Raw genomic sequence first — 22,966 nt, forward strand, 5'->3', positions numbered from 1 at the left:
TATTCTTGGATGAATTCACCATTAAATAATATTCACGAACAGAACTAATATTCAACAAAACAAATTATCAATAATTTTTGTGAACTTTATATATATTGTTTTCCTCTGTAAACTTCAATGAAATGGTTTTATGCATGAGTCAATTCGAACTCCCCCCCGGGCGACCCCAGGAACACTACTGCAAAATAATTTATCCCGGGGGGCGGATTGTCAAACAGATTTCATCCCGGGGGGCGGAATCTAGTGAAGGAGAGGTATACGTAAATAGGATCCACTAAATAGACCTTTTTCATGATGACGTCAAACGCGGGAGGTCCGATGTTACACGAAGTTTGATTGGCTCAATGACTTTTGTGGAGCCAATCAAATTTCGTGTAACATCAGACTTTCGCGTTTGCCGCCATTTACTTCAAAAAGCTCCATTCAAAATGGCGAAAAATTCAAAGCAGTTCTTTCGGGAAAGTCCAGAAGTTGCCGCGTGGTTAGAAAGAAATTTAGGAAAGCTAAAGGCAAATTTTGAAGGTATGGATTTTTAAAATGTGTAAATTTCAAACTTTTATGTAAAGCGGCGGTTAAAAACATTAAAAACATGATGAAAAACAATACTATCAAGATCGGAGACGAAAAAGCATTCTGGTGAAGGGTTTATTTTGCTAAATAAAACTATTCTTTGCAGTTAGTTGTGTTAAATAAATGCAAATTCATATCTGTAGTTAACAAGAGGGTAGATTTAGCATTTCGTATTTTGAAGTTTTAATAAAAGAAAGAAACGATATAAGTAATATAAATAAAAGAAACGACATAAATAATCTTGGGAGAAGGGAATTTGCTCATATAAAATGAAAAAATATATACAAATCTCAGGGGTACTGCCCGAAGGGAAAATCGTAATAGTTCAAATTGACTCACATAATATAATATAGAGCGCCATAGTTTATTATAACAGGACTGCCTTTCTTATTTTTTTCATAAGGTTGCCTCCAGTATTTTTCACACTAAAAAAATATGAGATATACGTTAGATAAAGGTAAATTTGACCGTGAAAATGATAAGAAAAGATACATCAACTATCATTGCCTGATTAAAGCATTAAAACAAGAACAAGAGTTGCATGAGAGTTGACAAGTGAGGGTTTACATGAGAGTTTCATCAACTATCATTGCTTGATCAAACGAGAACTAGAGTTGCATGAGAGTTGACAAGTGAGGGTTTACATGAGAGTTTCATCAACTATCATTGCTTGATCAAACGAGAACAAGAGTTGCATGAGAGTTGACAAGTGAGAGTTTACATGAGAGTTTCATCAACTATCATTGCTTGATCAAACGAGAACAAGAGTTGCATGAGAGTTGACAAGTGAGAGTTTACATGAGAGTTTCATCAACTATCATTGCTTGATCAAACGAGAACAAGAGTTGCATGAGAGTTGACAAGCGAGAGTTTACATGAGAGTTTCATCAACTATCATTACTTGATCGAACGAGAACAAGAGTTGCATGAGAGTTGACAAGCGAGAGTTTACATGAGAGTTTCATCAACTATCATTGCAAAACATTCTCACCTTTTCGGCCGACATTTAACCATTTTCTTAATGCCTTTCGTCTTTTTTGTCACACGTTTGGCCGCTTCTTTTGTCACCTCAACTTGTTTGGCGGCTTTCTCTTTTGATTTTTCCGTATCTTCCTCAACTTGTGGGGTGCTGTCTGAAGTCTTCATCGACTGTCTTTGCGTTTTAACTTTATTCATCAACTCGTACTGTTTCCGCATCGTTTGAAAAAACTGTAATTTCCGAGAAACGAAGAACGCTTCGTCGACATCTGGTCCCATTATCCAAGCATAATGATTTTCGAGTTTCTCCAAAACTTTTTTCTTGTTCTTTGTCTTCCAAGGCGTCTTTTCTTCCTCGATACTTTCCTTGACTTGGGCAATTCGCCCTTGTAAAATTTCTGTCCATTCAGCTAAAGAAAGTTCTTCTTTCTGCTGCGTCTCTTTCCCCGGTGACGTGGAGCGCGCAATCTCCAGGGGTTGAATCTCGTGGAGCTGGGGGTCATTTTCCTGGCCATTTTTGTCGTAGGTTTTTTCTTCCCAGGGTTGAGTTGGGCTTGGTTTTCTCACCGAGGGTTGAATATCGTGGGGGTTTTTCTCCGAGGGACTTAACACTGGGGAGTTAGGATCTGCTGTTGTTATTATGATACGCGAATTACTGTCTTTTGTGACGAGAAGCAAGTTATTAAGATCCTTAGGCGGACATATCGATGTCTGTGTTGTCGTTTTGGGCACGTCATCAGTAGTGAAATCGCCATCTTGAATTCCGCCTTCTTCCGACAATTTCCGACGTTTGTACTGCTCCGAAACAAGTTTCGTAGAATCATGGAACTTGTACGATTTCTGACCCGAGCTTTTTCGCTTTCGATTTTCGTCGCCGGATTCTCGGTTTTCCTCGGCCAAAAATCCCGTCTCTAATTCTTTCCAGGAATTTCGCCTGATGTCAGGAGAGACAGTTGAATTTTCACTACAACTATCCTTTGTCGCGTTACTCTGCTCAAGTTTCAGCGAATAAGTCTCCCACTGCTGCGATACAGGTTTCTTATCACGTGAGCCGACTATGCTGTTCACGTGAGCTTCGGACTTTGCTCCCTTGGGTGTTGCATCCTTTTTGACAACGCTAAAATGAAGTACATTCAAATCATCGCCGAGCTCGGGACTCTCCGTCTTGTGTATTACATCATCTTCTTCGGGTATGACGATGTATTTTATACCAGAGTCCTTTGCAGGTTTTTCTGAGCCCGCACTCCCGCATTGCAGCAGTTGCTTCAATTCGTTGTCCAAACCAATGACCTGAGGTTTTAGCAAATTTTTCAATTCACTTTTCGAGCCCAAAGACTCCTGTTTCAGCGGTTGCTTGACCTCCGGTGACTTCTTCACACCGACCACGATTCCGGTCGGTTTTGGACCAACTTTAGGTAGTTTCACGACGGTCTGGTTGCTGTCGGTTCCAGGCTTCTCAGTGAACTCGGTGTCATATTTGCGACATAAAAGTTCGTCACGTGGCATTGTCTTCAAAGGCTTGCTGTCATCCAGGCAGTCTTGAATACTCGATTTAAATTTTTCAACAAATTCGTTCTTGGTAATGCAATTCTCTCGGTTTTTTAATCCGTGTGACGAATATCTCGGTTCATAGGTAAGACTCCTAGATCGTTCACTTTTGAATTCCGGCCTGCTTTCCGTCCGATCATATTCCGAAAGAGATCGTATCAACTTCGGCATGCCTTCGTAGTTTCTCGTCGGCTTTTGGTATTCTCCAGAGTTTACAGAACCGCTCCTTTCCGGGAAGGACTGGCGACTGGAAGAAATGTCCATTCTCTGATCGAAACTCAGGCTTCCATCATTGGCGTGGTTCTTGGAAACATTTGACAACATTCTGCGAATTTTTCTCGCAGCATCCTGGAGAGAATTCCCAGCGATTTCTGCGGATCCCGCGACAAAATACTCCGATTTATCATCAAGACACCTCTTAAGTCCCCTGCTCTCATCCGACAACAACTGCTCACTCATGATGGCACTCTGTGTACCTGAATGTCCCGCACTTTCCCGCTCGTATAGAACAGACCGATAACTCGTGCTCAGCCCATTCCCCCCATGCTCGCGGTTCGTTCCCAAGCCATTCTGCTTGTAGTTCGACGTGGTCACCTCTTGACTATCATTCGTATTATTGTTGAAATCATAGGAATCTCTTCTGACCCTACTCGGCCCAGTTTCATCAATCGTCTTACGGCCGAGTTTTTCGCTTTCTAACCGAACGGACTGTTCCCCGGGTGCTTTAACCCCGGTAATAACACAGGCACTTTCACCATCGCTATTACGAGATGGATTTAAATCCACATTCTCCCGTAGAAAATCGTCGCTACCTCCATCTATTCTGTAAACCGGACTGGCAGCTGTGAAAACATCTCCATTTTCGTCGCTGGAAAGCGGTGAAGATATCTTCAATCCTTCGTCTTCCGAATCTGATATGACCACAACGGTTGGTGAACTACGACGCTTTTTTCTCCGTTGCGCCTTTCGCTGTTCAATAATGTCCGCAACTTTCATAGCTAACAAAGTCGAATTCTTCACATCACCGGCATTTAGTCCCTTCGAATTAGGTTCCTTCGAATTTGGTCCCCCCGAATAAGGTTCCCTTGAAACAGGTTCCTTCGAATTCGTTTCCCCTGAATAAGGTTCCCTCGAAATAGGTTCCTTCCAAATAGGTTCTTTCGAAATAGGTTCCTTCGAATTTAGTTCCTCCGAATTAGGTTCCTTCGAGTTTAGTCCCTTCGAATTTGGTCCCTTCGAATAAAGTTCCTTTAAGTTCTTTGGTGCCTCGACATTTCGCACCACGGAGCAAAGTTTCTCGATAGATTGACTTGATGCTCTTGTGTACCCGGCATTTGTGTCCTCGGAGTTTCGTACTACGGGATTGTGTCCCTCGGTAGCAGATGTTCTTATCTCGGTATTTCTTGTATTTGAACTATATTTCGCGTAGGTCCAATCTTCCCGGGAGGTGTAAGTGCCGGTAGTAGAAGTTTCAGAATATTGTGAGCCAACGTGACCGGTACTATATCTCCTCATATCACTGGTGGGTTGAATATTTGCCACATATTTCCCCGCTTGGATTGTGGACTGGGGTTTCGAGGTGAGGGTTTGGCCTATGGGTTGTGAGTGTGTCTCGCGATGGGGTAGAGTTTGGCCTATGGGTTGTGGGTGTGTCTCGCGATGGGGTAGAGTTTGGCCTATGGGTTGTGGGTGTGTCTCGCGACGGGTAGAGTTTGGCCTATGGGTTGTGGGTGTGTCTCGCGATGGGGTGGATTTTCAACCATTTCATTTCGGTGGACGAGACCTGGTCGTTCATGCGAACCGGTGGACAATGACCGATGGCGGAGTACCTCCAGATTATGATTAGAGGCCAGTGGCTGGTGTGCGGGTTGTTCTTGCCCGGAAGCAGGTGGATACCATTCCCTTGCAGCACGATCGTGACTTTGGCGCCAAACTTTTAGATGAAAGTCCCTTGAGAATCTATCTGTGGAAGACGGCATGGATAACTGACGCGCGTATTGTCGAGCTCTTGCGCCGTTTTCCGAGTACGGTACGACGTTCTGACGAAGTTGGATACCGCTTTCCGATTGTTGGCCGATACTTTGCCGATGTTGTGTTAGATCTTGCGTGCCTAGTACGATGTTTTCTTGATACTGAACGGCGTTCTTCGGGTGCTGTACGATGTTCTGCCGAAGTGGGACGACGTTTTCCGGATGGGACCGAAATGTGCCGGTGGAGTTTCGCCTTATCGTTGCTTCCTGCGTGCGTGGCGATAGATTCGCTGCGTGTCGAGGGTATTGCATTTGCATATTGTGCGCTTTGGATATCGTAGGAGGAATTGGACGGCCATTGTAAAAGGGGGGAGAGGGAACATTTGTTTTTCCCGTTTGAGGGGAGATAACCCGCTGTTCTGTTGAATAACGGCTTGGTGTGTGAATCAACGCTGGAGGGGACCTTTGTACGGTCGGATAATGTTGCGTAGTTGCTGCCCGTTGGTTGGAATACCCGGTATCGAACCTTTCCAGGGACAAATTTCCGACGGGGTATCGTCTCTGACGAGGACGTCCGGTGGGATATTTCCTCCCGGTAGGGGAACTATTTTCGACAAGGTGCGTTTCCCCGGTATGTCGTTTTCCCCCGGTAGGGTTTGTTTCCCCGCTACGTACTTTTTCGCCGGATTTCTTAGGAACAGATGAGACCGTGACGATTTTCGGCATGGAAGGATGGTCGAAGACGAGTCCTTGTATTTCTTTGCCATCTGGTTGCTTCCTTGATCGGCATAAAACAACGCTTTTTGATTTCCGTTGGATATTCGCTTCACCGTTCATGTCTGAAAATAAAATGGGGAAAAATTTTCGCAAATTTTGATAAATTATGATAATATTAGAAGACTTTAAATTATAGTGCTTTCAATGATAGCGTGGGTCTCCACCGCAGAGAAATACTTCGCTAGCGAAATATTCGCATATTTTCTTTAGAATTTTGACGGAATAACTACATTAGTTCAGTTTAACTCTATGCATTTCAAATGAAAATATGCAAATATTTCGCTAGCAACTATTCGCTGGAAGTGGAAATCCAGCCTTAAGTCTCAAAATTGTTTCGAAGTTACTCAGATGATCTCGACGAAGCGAATTTGTAACGTTTGTTAGATGAGGATTTTACATTAATGTGGTTCAGATCTCAGTTTAACTACTACTTTTATTACCATCGAGGGAACATCGACCAAGAGAGAAATTTTAGGCTTGCATTTATTAGAATTGATGTCATCGATGTCATAATAGAAATGACTTGAAATTTGCATAGCGGAAAAAATTCGTCGGGATGGCTACGCCATTGCAAAGAAGGTAGTTTTCATCTCGTTTTTGTATCATTTGCGAGAAGAATTTTCAATGCTTCCGTCAAGTAAACTTCTATCACGTTGAATACTTTGAAATCATCTAGTTCGGTTTATAAATTTCAAAAATTTGTATGCGCGACGGAGAATATAATCTTAACTGCCTGAAACTCGCATAAAAAACGAACTTGAAGATCTTTGCGAGACGCAAGATCGATATCAAATGGATTTGAAGCCATCTCAATTTAGATAGACAAAGATTGACTCTCAGACACTCAGACTCCAGACATGCTTCCAATAGCAATATTATTATTTAATTACAGAGTGCTTGAACAGTACCCTAAGAACGAACAGACGTTTTTGAGACGGGAACATCGATTCGGCGCCAGAATAAATTGCTTCGCGCGCTATTTCAATTGTTTACATAATATATACCTGCATATCGTGTAGACATCACACTTAAAATATTTGGATGTCAGGATATATTTCAGGTATCCATTTTGTTTAAGCCCGTTTTCCATTAGGCGAATTTATTCGCGCGAACAGATAAAGAAGCGGTTCTACTTTTTCGCGGCGAGTTTCTTCGCAAACCAATCACATCACCGGATTTCAGATACCGGTTATTTATTCGCTTATAGTGGAAAACGGGCTTTAAACTTGTTTATGTATCGTCGTACAAATGTTTCAATGCTGGAAAATTTAACTAAAGGCCTAATTGTGAAGTGCCGAAAATGATAATCGATTTACCCTCGCCTATTCCCGGCATTACCATCCTATACACATTAACTATGCTCGCTCTTGTCAGCTACCTCTGTAGCTCAGCGGCAAGAGCATTGCACCGGCATCGCAAAAGCGTAGGTTCGATTTGTCCCGGAGGACCGATAGTTGACTCATTTTTCCATCAACTGTTCCTGGCTTGAATTTGAAGTATGTATAATTCCACTCGAAATTAAGACCCTTTAAAAAACCTCTAAAGGCCTAATCCCAACACGGTTGATAGAAATGTGAAATAGAAAATTCCGTACAAAGAATGCTGACCAAATATACCAAGACAATTGTCAATATCACTAAGATTATAAACTCACAACCGGCAATACTTCATTGAGACAACAACACCTACATGGCGCAGGTTAATATCAAAACGATGTCAGATTTCTACAACATCTTTGGTCGAGAGCTTCTTGGAGTAAAGGAATTTGGTTTGTCGACGTGTACGTTTAAAATAATCACAAGTCGCAAACATTGATATGTTAATATACTGTAAAAGTTTCCGGTATGGTACCAGAATACTCTAAATGATTATACACAATGGACAATGAAGTCTTTGGAGTTTCTTCACGCGCCGTGGAGCGAGGTAAGTGTGTGATTATTTAGTTCATTTATCAAAGCTTTCCCGTCCGGAAATGTGGCTACTTCCATGGCAAGTATAGAAAACATATTCTGATAAACACAATAATACCATCTGCAATTCTTATTCGTCCATAAATATACTATTCTTTCCGAAAAAGCGAACATATTTCAGGTAGCCCCATTGTAGAGTGATTAGACTATACTCTCTCTATACTATCAAGAGCATTTAAATCAGAGATCGTAGCTAAAAAAATCACACAATTTTAGAGAAATCCTTCAAAGAGGAACTTCTGGTTTCGAGTGATCTGTGACGTAAAGACCGTAATGACAAAAAAAATACAAAAAAAATATTTAAATCATCAAATATTTTCGGTCAAACACTCGAAGATCGTTTAACCAGTTTATATACCTTGCATTATGTTGTGAACGAAGTTTTAAACAGTATTTAATGGTTGCTAAACACCAAACGACAAAGGTTTTTTCAAAATATAATCGGGATATAATGAATACAGAAGTATATAGCTTCGATTCAAGGGTAGGTACAGTTGCTTACTTGCTAAATCAAGTGTATTGTGAGATCAGTGGTGCTATATCCAGTTATTATTGGATCAGTGGTACTATATCCAGTTATTATGAGATCAGTGGTGCTATATCCAGTTATTATGAGATCAGTGGTGCTATATCCAGTTATTATGAGATCAGTGGTGCTATATCCAGTTATGAGATCAGTGGTGCTTTATCCAGTTATTATGAGATCAGTGATGCTATATCCAGTTATTATGAGATCAGTGGTGCTATATCCAGTTATTATGAGATCAGTGGTGCTATATCCAGTTATTATGAGATCAGTGATGCTATATCCAGTTATTATGAGATCAGTGGTGCTATATCCAGTTATTATGAGATCAGTGGTGCTATGTCCAGTGTGATATGAGATCAGTGGAATGGTTTTTCCCGCGCGCTGCAGGCTGTTTTGAAATACACTAAACTAAAAAAACACTAAACTTTTTAAGTTCGTAATCATTTGTACAAGCGCTGGTCAATGGAACATATTTTGCCAAAGGTCCTCCTTTTTCTATACTTGTCATTGTATTAAGGCAAAGTTGTTCTCGTCTTTCATTCAATCCTCCTTATAAGAGTAGCCTGGTAAAATAATTCTCAGAGCTCGTTTTCAGTGTACTCGCTCTAACTCTTTAGCAAAATATAAAGGTAAAGCGTGGTGCCATACAACGCAACCGGGAACGCCACCTCGTCGTAAAGAAACGGATGAATACATATTAAACGTTCAGAGGTCTTGGATACAACTGACTCTATATGATCATTCCATTTAAGATCACTTTGAATTCTTGCATTTCTTGGCATTGGCTTCATAAAATTACCGAAGCCAAGAATTGATTGAATCCAAACCGAACTGAATCTTTGAATTGCTGCCTTTTGTAGTATATTCATATGTTGATACATCATCTACAAACTTCCAAATACCCATTTCGCGTGTTTTACATCAAGGTCATTTATCATGACCAAAAACAAAATTGGTCCAAGCTTAGTCACTCGGGCTTGTTTGAAAGGCGTTTAGCTTAAACGGTGGATAAGCCAAAGTTTCAACTGAAATACTCTCATACATCTTGCGAATTACTAAGCCCGCATCTAATGCATTTAATATGTACTTCCATTGAAAATTAAACTATTTACATCGAAATATTTCAGCTCAGTTGTTCAATAAATAGATAATTTGGTTTTCCATTTTGAACTTATCCACCGTTTAAGCTAAACGCATTTCGAACAACCGGCCCCTGGGGTACGCCTACTTTCATTGGCAACCAATCCGAGATTTCTCCCCCAAGTTTAACGTGATGTCGGCGCTTAGTGAGGAGGTAACAGAGACAATCTAACACCTATGCCTAACAGCTTTGATATTAATAAATTATGCCCTATACGGTCGAACGCCTTTGCGAGATTATGCCATTTACCGCGATCCTATTTCATATAAACAACATCCTAAGCGACACAAGTAGAAATATATTTGTTTTGGTGACGAGACGGTCCAATATATTACTTGCTTTAAATGCGTGGAATGAGGGTTGCTAGAATAGACTGGCGCTCTAGTTGCATCGCATTGTTTGGCCGAAGCGTCCAAAATACGCTCGTGAACGCGACTCTCGTTTCATGAAGCAATGATACTGATAGTTGATGAAACTCTCATGTAAACTCTCGCTTGTCAACTCTCATGCAACTATTGTTCTCGTTTGATCAAGCAATGATAGTTGATGAAACTCTCATGTAAACTCTCGCTTGTCAACTCTCATGCAACTCTTGTTCTCTTTGATCAAGCGATGATAGTTGATGAAACTCTCATGTAAACTCTCGCTTGTAACTCTCATGCAACTCTTGTTCTCGTTTGATCAAGCAATGATAGTTGATGAAACTCTCATGTAAACTCTCGCTTGTCAACTCTCATGTAACTCTTGTTCTCGTTTGATCAAGCAATGATAGTTGATGAAACTCTCATGTAAACTCTCGCTTGTCAACTCTCATGCAACTCTTGTTCTACTTTGATCAAGCAATGATAGTTGATGAAACTCTCATGTAAACTCTCGCTTGTCAACTCTCATGCAACTCTTGTTCTACTTTGATCAAGCAATGATAGTTGATGAAACTCTCATAAACTCTCGTAAATTCTAGGGTTTAAAGGGTCTTAATTTCGAGTGGAATTTTACACACTTCAAATTGTCAATAGTCAATATTTTTTTAATATACTAGGCAGCAAAAATGTGATTAATTGCTTTGTAAAAGGTTAATTTTTATGGTGAACGCAAAATGATTTCCACGACATCGTTTTTAAATTTGATTTCATCCCGTTCGCTAACTACAGGGTGTCTCAAAAAAAACGCAACACTTAAATATGCAAGAACATTAATACAGCTCTAAAGCGCAATAGATAAGCACCTCTGGGAATTGAAAAGGCCTCTTAATCCTTCATTTAAAATGCTAAAAGTCATTTTAGCTGAAGTGTAGTGCAAACCCGAACAATATTATAATATTCTTGCATATTTAAGTGTTGCGTTTTCTTTGAGACATCCTGACATCCTGTTTATCGTAACTTTTCAGCCAGTTTAAGCCTCTGCATTAAATAAATACTTTTCAAAAAAAAAACATTTACCCCGCCGAAAATCAAAATTAATCCATGCTGGGACTAAGAGCGCTATATTGTGGCTCTAGCCTGAAAATTTACAGGGCGTATAAAAAAAACTGCAACCCTAATAATTCCAAGGGGGCGACGATTTTTTTTTGCTGAATAAAAGCGAACAGATTTGAATATTAATTGTGGTTGCAGTTTTTTTATATATATTCTTCCATACCGGCTTCTGGGTAAGTCTACACTGACATTCAAATGTATTACGAAATAAACTAGTTCTTTATTTGTTACATAAATTTTCAATGAAAATTTAATCGTTCACGTCAACCCGTCACTTCCACCGACGAATTAGTTGGATAATTGAAATAATAATGAACTGCAATTAGATGCTAATTGCTCGCAATAAAGTTTGTGAAATGATTCATTTCTTCGCAACGTTCGGCGGTCGACAGCGAAAAGTAAGTTGAAAGCGAATATCTCCATTCAATATCATCTCTTTGTACTGCCGAAGATTTTTAATACGATTTCACCTAAGTTTTCCTTGCAAGGCAAGTTTTCCTTGCCAAGTTTTATTTGCTCTCTCGTACGCGATAAACATGTTTTTCTTTGACAAGAAGTCTTGTTCAAAAGTTTTCCTTGACAAGGAGGCTTGTTCAAAAGCTAGTCATGACTTCAAAAGCTTTTCAACAAGGAAAAATGCTCGCGTGCACGGTCGTCAAGGAAAACTTGACAAGGAATTGCGCAGTAGGGAACAACAATCTTCCAGCCAATCGAGCAGGTTTTTAAAGTTTTATATCATCTTTATTCAAGAAAATTTTTCGCCTACACACGAGGAAATAAAACTCGGCAAGGAAAGGTGGAAAACTTGTTCGCCATATACACCAGCAAGTGAACTGGTCAGGAAAACTTGTTAAGGAAAACTTGGCAGTCTGCGTATGGGGCTTTATCAAAATATTCAGGCCTACAATGTAACGTTTAATCTTGCCGCAACCGTACATGATGGTCGTACTAAACATTAAAGAAAAGCCGGCTCGCACGAAAAAAACGTCACTGCCAGGGAATTGGTGTCGTCAACCATTCATTTAAATGCATTGAAATGGTGTTTCGAGGACAAGCTCACTATCATCTGAGACATCTGAGGTATAGACCTCGCGAGGTTGTTAGCTCAGCAAGTTACTCTCGTGTGCGGATAGTTTTTCGTGAGGAATTCACCTCGAGAGGCAAGTTTCTCGCGTTTGTGGATAGATTTCGGGCGCACACTAGGCCAACTAGTGACACGACTCGTGTGCGCTGGCATTTAAGGCATCAGATCATAATTGACTAACCTTCTGGCTAATTGTGGTATACTTGTCCTCGCTATTTCGTACTCTTTTATCTCCAATCTGCAAAAAACATTAAAAAATATGTCACGTACAATTTCCCATTCGTCATTTTTGATGGAGTATCGTCTACGCTTTCTGTCGGTGGAGTGAAGGTTCTCAGAACCCCATCACCAGAATGGTATCAGATGACGTCGAGAAAAATTATATGAGCCTTCTGGTATTCGCCTTGTCTAGGGTATATTTGTATAATGAAGAAGGTTGGATTCCTTGGTATGTGAAAAGATAATTTAGAATAGCTTAAGGCGTTTAAAAAGGCTGCTTTCGCAGGAAGTTTTGCAAGAAGTGTAGAGTCCTTCCAACGAACCGGTTAGAGAAAATGTACAGACGAGTTTATACCTAAGACAACCTAATCAAACTGAGGTGTTTTGACAGAGGTGTTTGTTCAAAACTGACCTTTAAAGTATTGTTCGTCGGTTAAATTTGGATAAAGTACGATAATATATTAGAAAACTTTATATTATAGTGCTTCCAATGATGAGTGGATCTCCACCGCAGAGAAATAGTTCGCTAGCGAAATATTCCCATATTTTCTTTAGAATTTTCACGGAATAACTACATTAGTTCAGTTTGGCTCAATTCATTTTAAAAGAAAATATACAAATATTTTGCCAGCGAACTATTCGCTGGAAGTGGAAATCCAGCCCTAAGTCTCAAAATTGTCTCCAAGTTGCTCAGATGATCTCGACGAAGCGAATTTGTAACGTTTGTTAGATGAGGTTTTACATTAATGTGGTTCAGATCTCAGTTAAACTACTACTATTTTTACCATCGAGGGAACATCGACCAATCAAATGCGAGAAATCTTTCGGAATAACCAATCAAAAACGCGATACGTCAGCGAAGGCTAGTTCCGATAAGGCTGGTACATGTTCAGTGGCGCAGCTAGCCCGACAATTTATTCATGCTATGCTAATATTTTGGTGTTCATTGACTGTAAAAACAATGCATTTCTAAAGAAATGAATATTGAAAAAAAAACGTCAGGCTGGGCCGGCTGGCTACGCCACTGTAATATGTGAAATTCAGAAAGACCCCGAAATTTTACGCTTGCATTTATTAGAATTGATGCCATCGTTATAATAGAAATGACTTGAAATGTGCATAGCGGGAAAAATTCGTCGGGCTGGCTACGCCATGGCAAAGAAGGTAGTTTTCATCTCGCTTTTGTGCCATTTGCGAGAAGAATTTTCAATGCTTCCGTCAAGTAAACCTATATCATCACGTTGAATACTTTGAAATTATCTAGTTCGGTTTATAAATTTCAAAAATTTGTATGCGCGACGGAGAATATAAATTGCCTGAAACTCGCGTAAAAAACGAACTTGAAGATCTTTGCAAGACGCAAGACCGATATCAAATGGATTTGAAGCCATCTCAATTTAGGTAGACAAAGATTGACTCTCAGACTACAGACATACTTCCAATAGCTATAGCAATATTAGGGCCATTTATACGAGTGAAAATAAGCCGCGGCCTAAATAAGCCGCGGCTTAAATACGTCGCAAAGAACTCGTATAAACGGTCTATTTTCAATTAGCCGCGGCTTATTTAAGCCTAGGCTTCAACCCTGGGCTTATTTTAGCCGCGGCTTGCGAACAAAATGACCGTTTATACGGGCCCTTCACGACTTATTTAAGCCGCGGCTTATTTAGACCGCGGCTTATTTTCACTCGTATAAATGGCCCTATTATTATGTAATCACAAAGTACTTGAACAGTACCTTATAAGAACGAATAGAGACGTTTTTGAGAAGGCAACATCGGCGCCAGAATAAATTGATTCGCGCGCTATTTTAATTGTTTATATAACTATAACTGCATATCGTGTAGACATCACACTTGAAATATTTCTAAAAGTATGCGTTTAAAAAACATCTGAAATATTATGACTGCTTAACCTTGAAGGCTCTTCACTTAATGTCAGGATATATTTGGTATCCATTTTGTTCAAGCCCGTTTTCCACTAGGCAAATTTATTCGCGCGAACAGATAAAGAAGCGGTTCTACTTTTTCGCGGCGAATTTCTTCACAAACCAATCAAATCGCTGGATTTCAGATAACGCTTCGCGTCGCGCGAATAAGCTCGCCTAGTGGAAAACTGATTTAAACTTGTGTTACGCAAGGCTATATTGTGAAACTGAACATTATTGAACTTTAGTAAAACCATTGTAAAGATCTCCTACCTCGTGCATAGAAGAAAATAAAACTATAATTATAACACTTGTTTATGACTTAAGGCCCTGTTACACGGTGCGATTTTTCTTGCAACTTGCAATGCAATTCTTCTTTTGAGAGATGTAAATTTAGCAACTACAGAACTTTTGTATTTATTATTTTCTTACACTAACATTTTGAAGCCTTTTCACCAATTTAGATCTCTTAAAAGTAGAATTGCATTGCAAGTTGCAAGAAAAATTGCACCGTGTAACATGGCTTTTATGTATCGTCGTACATGACTCACTGGTAGAAAATTTCACTAACGCCTGTAAGACCCATCTTTTAAAAAATAAACGAATTCCAAGCCACTTATTGTGGTCGATTTTTCCGAAGCCAATATACCATATTTATCGTATATCTCAATCGGAAACAATGTCTAGACGCAATGTATATCTTGAGAAATATTCGCGCAAATCTATACGCCGGTAGCTTCAAATACAGAAGGTAATCATACTTCTTCAAATCTTTATCATCGCTTTCGGGTTATTTCTTCCTCGGAGAAAACAATCTAGCAAAATCTAGGCAAAGCTAAAAGGGTTTAAAAAAATTCCTGCCGGATCCGACGTTTGTAGCTATATTTGCTCTGCATTAAAAATCACGGATGCATATACAATCATGATAAACATTATAAATTTTTCCTCAATCAAAAAGAGCCATTTTGTTTGCCATTAATTGTCTGTTCCCGATCTGAATAAAGAATTTTTTTACGTTTTAGACAAAGCATACATGTAATATAGGAGGCAATTTGGAAATCACGGATACCATATTTAAAAAGACGGTCATGCATTAATCACAACAACGAAATGAAAGACCACTGTTATTGCATTGTATATACTGAATTGTATTCGCGTTTCGAAGAGGCTTTTCCTTATCAAATTCCATAATGCCTTTTGCAAAATGGCGTACCTAATTAGCTACTTTCCCCATTTACAAATGATAACAGAATTGCGTGTGGAATTGTTGAATGAAGCAGGCATATTGTATATATTATCTTTGAGATTTGGTTTTGTAACAGTTTTGCTTCTTTTTAAGCGAACTAACTCGTATAATTAACATAGTTAAAATTACATGTATGCACTACAATCATTGCAACCTATTGCGACAATTATTGCGACTGATATATAAAAAATTCCTCACAAAAAATGTTGACCAAATATACCTAGACAATTGGCAATATCACTAGAATTATAAACTCAAAAAATACAATACTTCATTGAAACAACAACACTTACATCCTGCACGATAATATCGAAACGAGGTCAGAATTCTACAACATCTTTGGTCGAGAACTTTTTGGAGTAAAGGAACTTGGTTTGTCGACGAGTACGCGTAACAATAATCACAATTTACAAGTCGCAAGCATTGATGTGTTAATATATTCTAAAAGCTTCCGGTATGGTACCAAAACACTCTAATTGATTATACACAATGGACAATGAAGTCTTTGGAGTTTCTTCACGCGCCGTGGAGCAAGGTACGTGTGTGATTATTTAGTTCATTTATCAAAGCTTTCCTGTCCGGAAATGTGGCTACTTCCATGGCAAGTATAGAAAACATATTCTGATAAGCACAATAATACCATGTGCGATTCTTATTCGTCCGTAAATATACTATTCTTTTCGAAAAAGCGAACATATTTCAGGTAGCCGCATTGTAAAGTGTTAGACTATACAGGGTGAGTCAAAAAAAAGTCCCCCCTATTGAAATGAAGCCTTTGTTGATTTGAATGCATGATCAACGCAGTAGTGTGTAAATAGCATAGTTATTAGGTTGAGGCATTCAAATAAAGCGTCTTGCTTTCAATTGGGTTTATCATAATATTAAGGCAATCAGATTCTAACAAAGGCTTGATTTCAATAGAGAGGACTTTTTTCTGACTCACCCTGTAGTTATCTTCAGCATCAGACTGTGAAATCTCACTCGCATGGTCAACCAACCAGTAGGAACAAAGTTTGTGGTCACCATTCAAAACATTTCACTCAGAGATCATTGCTAAAAAAATCACACAATTTTAGAGAAATCCTTCAAAGAGGAACTTCTGGTTTCGAGTGATCTGTGACGTAAAACCGTAATGACAAAAAAAATGAAAAAAATTTTAAATCATCAAATATTTTCGCCCAAACACTCGAAGATCGTTTAAACTAGTTTATATACCTTGCATTAGGTTGTGAACGAAGTTTTGAACAGTATTTAATGGTTGCTAAACACCAAACGACAAGGGTTTCTTCAAAATATAATCGGGATTTAATGAATACAGGAGCCGGTTGTATCACGCCCGTTTAGCTTAAACGGCGGATAAGTCAAAATTAAATAACACTTTTACATCTCTCTTGAATGAGTTAACTTGAATATTATGCACTGAATATGTAGTTGTAAACAGTATCTTTGTATTAAGGTTGAAAACATTTAGTTTGCTTGTTGAATAAAACGATAGACTTGCTTTCTATTTTGAACTTATCCGCCGTTTAAGCTAAACGGGCTTGATACAACCAGGCCCAGAAGTATATAGCTTCCAAGCCTTCCATTCAAGGTGGGTAGGTAAAGTTGCTATATCAAGTGTATTGTGAAATCTGTGGTGCTATACCCAGTTATTATGAGATCAGTGGTGCTATATCAAATTATTATTAGATCAGTGGTGCTATATCCAGTTATTATTGGATCAGTGGTGCTATGTTCAGTTATTATGTGATCAGTGGTGCTATATCAAATTATTATTAGATCAGTGGTGCTATATTCAGTTATTATGAGATCAGTGGTGCTATATCCAGTTATTATTGGATCAGTGGTGCTATGTTCAGTTATTATGTGATCAGTGGTGCTATATCAAATTATTATTAGATCAGTGGTGCTATATTCAGTTATTATGAGATCAGTGGTGCTATATCCAGTTATTATTGGATCAGTGGTGCTATGTTCAGTTATTATGTGATCAGTGGTGCTATATCAAATTATTATTAGATCAGTGGTGCTATATTCAGTTATTATGAGATCAGTGGTGCTATAACTAGTTATTATGAGATCAGCGGTGCAAAACTAGTTATTATGAGATCAGTGGTGCTATATCCAGTTATTTTGAGATCAGTGGTGGTATATCCCGTTATTATAAGATCAGTGGTACTATTTCTAGTTATTATGAGATCAGTGGTGCTATATACAGTTATTATGAAATCAGTGGTGTTATATCCAGTTATTATGAGATCAGTGGTGCTATATACAGTGCAATATGAGATCAGTGGAATGGTTTTTTCCCGCGCGCTGCAGGCTCAACGTTTGTCTGCTCACGGACGGCCTGTTTTGAAATTTACAATGCAGAACACAAATATATACAACTTAAAAAACACTAAACTATGCCCATAAGCAACATTGTAAGCGACACAAGTATAAATATATTTGTTTTGGTGGCGAGACGGTCCAGTATATTACTTGCTTTAAATGCGTGGAAATGAGTGTGCTACAGTTCTAGAGTGCTAGTCAAATAGACTGGCGCTCTAGTTGAACGCGACTCTCGTTTGATCAAGCAATGATAGTAGACGAAACTCTCATGTAAACTCTCGCTTGTCAACTCTCATGCAACTCTTGTTCTCGTTTGATCAAGCAATGATAGTTGATGAAACTCTCATGTAAACTCTCGCTTGTCAACTCTTGTGCAACTCTTGTTCTCGTTTGATCAAGCAATGATAGTTGATGAAACCATGGTTTGGCAAACTGAATCGCGAAGAAATTTAACATACCTAACTCCTATACCAAATAAAGTCCTTGGCTCCAACGTCAGTCCACGATTAACACGAACTTCAACGAAAGTCGTTGCCCGGCTGATTACCGCGCAAACATGCACACTGCGATATTTATGTCATTTGAATTACAAAGTGTTGACCGGTTTGGCATTAAATAGGCGAATTTCAAAGACAGTTTTGATACTTTCCGTCAAGACAAACACCTCACACCACGCATTGTCAATAAGGACAATGTACATTTCATTAAGAGCCTAATGGTGCATGAAATTAATATTATGTTAATCCCCCAAAGCAAACGGCTTTGAAAATGTTGAGTTTTTTGTGTGTCGAGGTGATTTTCCAAAATCTTATGTTTGCATAAGCAGAAATCACCAGATTATGGAAAGATATTTCGTATATTCTTGGGTTTAAAGGGCCTTAATTTCGAGTGGAATAATTTATACACACTTAAAATTCTAGCCAGGAACAGTTGAAGGAGAAATGAGTCAACTATAAGTCCTCCGGGACAAATCGAACCTACGCTATTGCGATGCCGGTGCAATGCTCTTGCCGCTGAGCTACAGAGGTAGCTGACAAGAGCGAGCATAGTTAATGTGTATAGGATGGTAATGCCGGGAATAGGCGAGGGTAAATCGATTATGATTTTTGGCACTTCACTCGATGCAGGTAAATTCTAGAGGTTTAAAGGGCCTTAATTTCGAGTGGAATTAATTATACGCACTTCAAATTCGTATAGTCAATGTTTTTTTAATATACTAGACAGCAAGAATGTGATTAATTGCTTTGTAAAAGGGTTAATTTCTATGCTGAACGCGAAATAATTTTCACGACATCATTTTTAAATATGATTTCATCCCGTCCGTAAACTATATCGTAACTTTTCGGCCAGTTTAGGCCTCTGCATTAAATAAATACTTTAAAAAAAAAAAAACACGCCGCCGACAATTGCTGGGAACAAAATCACCCACAAATTTATGCTTACAAAGAGCGCTATATGAAGGCTCTAACCCGAAAATTTACAGGGTGTATCAAAAAACTACAAGCCTAATAATTTCAAGGCGCCAACGATATTTTGTTGTTGAATAGAAGCGAACATATAAATGAATATTAGGTGTGGTTTTTTAACACCCTTTATATTCTTCCATCGCCTCTGGGTAAGTCTATGCTGACATTCAAATAAGACCTAGTATATTACGAAACAAACTAGTCCTTTATCATATATTATCATAAATTTTCAATGAAAATTTAATCGTTCACGTCAACCCGTCAATTCCACCGACGAATTAGTTGGATAATTGAAATAATAATGAACTGCAATTAGATACTAATTGCTTGCATTAAAGAGATTTCTCACAACGTTTGCCGGTCAACAACGAACAGTCAAGTTCAAAGCGAATATCTTCGTACAATAATCACTTTGTTGTACCGAAATTCTTTGAAATCAACTTCACCATATTAGATGTATGTTATCGAAATGTTCCCGCCTACAATGTGAGGTTTAATCTTGCCGAAACGGTAACATTAAAGGCCTAATTTTTTCTTCAGATTTTCTTTGATTTGCAGTCCATCAAATATCAGATCATATTCGACTAACCTTTTCCTTAATTGCGGTAAACTCGCTCTTGTTTTTTCCTTGATTTTCTTCTCCAATCTGCAAAAGTCATAAAAAATCAGTGTCACGTAAACTCCGTGTTTTTGTTATTTTTATTAATGCTTAACGTAGATAATTCTTACGCTAATACTCTCTTGTGATAAATAAAGATTCTCTCTATTCCCCAAGATGACGATGAGTGAAGTTATATGTTATTATTCGTATATCAAATACTCGAGTAGTTTTTTTTGTGGAATGCTTGGAATGCAGGAAAAAAGTAGTCGAAGAGTCGCTCAACGCGTGTTACAATGCTTCTTTTACAAAGTTTTGCTGCGGGTATAGGACCCTTCTAATGAAAATACACAAACTAGGTTATGTATTAAAACAACTTCTTCGATTTTAAGCTTATTTATTATCCCCGCCTTCGTTTAATATCAGAGAGATATTTACCCTCATATTTGGCGCAAAGCGTGAAAATAACCTTTTTTATCCCTCTGAAACGTCGAAAATGACCCTTTTTATCCCTCTGGAACGTCGAAAATAACCTTTTTTATCCCTCTAGGACGTCGAAAATAATCTTTTTTCCCTCTAAAACGTCGAAAATAGCTTTTTATCCCTCTGGAACGTCGAAAATAACCTTTTTTATCTCTCTAGAACGTCGAAAATAACCTTTTTTATCCCTCTAGAACGTCGAAAATAACCTTTTTTCCCTCTAGAAGGTCGAAAATAACCTTTTTATCCCTCTAGAACGTCGAAAATAACCTTTTTTCCCTCTAGAACGTCGAAAATAACCTTTTTTCCCTCTGGAACGTCGAAAATAACCTTTTTATCCCTCTGGAACGTCGAAAATAATCTCTTTTATCCCTCTGGAACGTCTGAAATGACCTTTTCTATCCCTCAGACTAGACAATTCCTAAATTAGGGGCCGATTACATGGGTCATTTTCCACCCCGGGGCTGAGAACTTCAGAATAACAAATTCGCATTTTGTTTTCAGTCACGTGCGTAAATGGCACAACTACGCATGCTCGAATATCTTCAGCCCTACGTTGAAACGATTACATAACAAATTTTCAGCCCCGGGGCTAGTTTCACCCTAGGGTTGAGATTTCAGCTCGGGTGGCTCAGGCAGGGATGAAATTTCAACCCTGGGGCTGAAAATTTGTCATTTTTTTGAGGCTGTCACCCCCCCTGCCAAAATTTAGCAATATGGCGCGCGCGATATTGCTAAATTTTGGCAGGGGGTGACTGCCTCAAAAAAATGCACTTACTAAGTGACGAATCATGACGAATCACGCTTACGAAAAAAGTACAGGAGTTCTACTTCTGTTAGGTATTCTGTGCCTGAAGGGAGGATATGAATTCAAGACTGTCGCTGATGTTTGCAATGGTGGAAAATTTTAATAAATTCAAATTGAAATGAGTATATTAAAGCATATCACAAATATAGTTTAGTGCGAGCTTGAATTTGTACTTTTTTTTCTTTGTACATTTCATTAAAATTTGAATCTAAACCTTAAAATGGTTGTAATGAGTTTAGGTTGGGCAAATCTTTAAACAACCTTATCAGGGATGATTATGTTGTTTAAAGGAATAATTTTAGCAAAAATTACCCGAATTTTGGTACAATTTGATGAAAAAATTTGCTAAACTCAACTTCTCTAGACTTAAATACCTCTAGAAGGCTAGCTGCCCCCGCTCGTATCACTCCCCCCCCCGTATCACTCCCCCCCCCGTATCACTCCCCCCGTATCACTCCCCCCCCGTATCACTCCCCCCCGTATCACTCCCTCAAGCGTTCCACGCTTATGGGTAATTAGATATTCGACCCCGTTCTTCCCTGTTACACGGTGGATTTTTCTTCACGAGCGTGAAATACAATTCTACTTTTAAGAGATGTAAATTAGTGAAGAGTCTTGAAAATACGAGTATTGGACGCACGGTAATAACGTCGATGCAGTGTAATAAACACAAACGTTTCGTAGTTGCCACATTTACATCTCTCAAAAGTACAGCAAGCTGCACAAAAATTGCATATATGAAACTGCATTAAAGCACGACTCATTTCTTTATCATTAGCATTATAGATTAGATTAGCATTAGATTAGATTAGATTAGATTAAATTTGTCATCTAGTACATTATTACTAGATGACAAATTTTTGTTTACAAAGAGCGCTATATCACGGCTCTAAGCCGAAAATTTACATAATTTCAAGGGGCCTACGATGTTCTGTTGTTGAATAAAAGCGAACATACCGTAAATGATCGATTAAGCACCGCTACTCGAATAAGCGCCGCTGTCGAATAAGCGCCGCACCTCAATAAAAAAAAATTAATAAGCGCCGCTATCGAATAAGCGCCGCGGCGCCTATTTAGGAAGATATAAATAAACGCTAAAAAATGTAGAAATAAACGATTCTTTATTTAAACGCGTTAATCCTAACATTTAAACTATTTAGAACGACGGCCAGTATTGAAACTTTAAAGTTTTATTGTCGAATATCTCTTACAACCGGGCTCTTATGACAGTTCTGATAGGTTAAAACACTTCGGTATGTCGTCGATTCACCCTATATGCTGTGAACAGTTAGCGGAAATCATTAACCCAACTTCGCGCTTTCTTTTTCCTGTAACTTCTACCAAAAGTTTATTCCATTCATCGGCCTTCAGAAACTGATAATCTATTTGCTCACTTTGAAATAAGCGCCGCTGTCGAATAAGCGCCGCGTTTTTAAATCGATATTTGCAATGAGTGCCGCGGCCTTTAATCGATCATTTACGGTATATGAATATAAGTGTCGTTGCAGCTACACCCTATATATTCTTCCATGGCCTCTGGGCAATACTGACAATCAAACGAGACCTGGTAGCTATATTATGAAATAAACTAGTCCTTTATTTGTTACATAAAATCAATGAAAACTTCATTGTTCACTTCAACCCGTCACTTCCACCGACGAATTAGTTGGATAATTGAAGTAATAATGAACCGTAATTAGATGCTAATTGCTCGCATTAAAGTTTGTAAAATGATTCATTTTGTCACAACGTTCGGCGATCGACAACGAACAGTCAGTTGAAAGCGAATATCTCCATTCAATATAATCTCTTTGTTGAACCGAAAATTTTCAATACGATTTCAAGT

The 22,966-nt window shown here is 38.7% G+C and overlaps 2 protein-coding genes across 2 annotated transcripts; both read right to left on the bottom strand.

Annotated features, from left to right (window-relative positions):
• Nucleotides 1-816: 816 nt before the first annotated feature.
• Nucleotides 817-4,796, bottom strand: LOC114538312. Its single transcript, XM_028559461.1, has 2 exons — nt 1,562-4,796; nt 817-995 (listed from the first exon to the last, which is right to left on the bottom strand). Exons 1-2 carry the CDS (start codon nt 4,609-4,611, stop codon nt 938-940), a joined length of 3,108 nt encoding a protein of 1,035 aa, XP_028415262.1. The 5' UTR covers nt 4,612-4,796; the 3' UTR covers nt 817-937.
• On the bottom strand, nt 4,773-18,619 carry LOC114538332. Its single transcript, XM_028559484.1, has 2 exons — nt 18,227-18,619; nt 4,773-5,905 (listed from the first exon to the last, which is right to left on the bottom strand). The coding sequence occupies exon 2, from the start codon at nt 5,901-5,903 to the stop codon at nt 4,773-4,775; it is 1,131 nt and encodes a 376-aa protein (XP_028415285.1). The 5' UTR covers nt 5,904-5,905; nt 18,227-18,619.
• Nucleotides 18,620-22,966: the final 4,347 nt, after the last annotated feature.

Source organism: Dendronephthya gigantea, unplaced genomic scaffold (genome assembly GCF_004324835.1).
Source record: "Dendronephthya gigantea isolate DGI-Jeju-01 unplaced genomic scaffold, DenGig_1.0 000180F, whole genome shotgun sequence".
NCBI lineage: Eukaryota > Metazoa > Cnidaria > Anthozoa > Malacalcyonacea > Nephtheidae > Dendronephthya > Dendronephthya gigantea.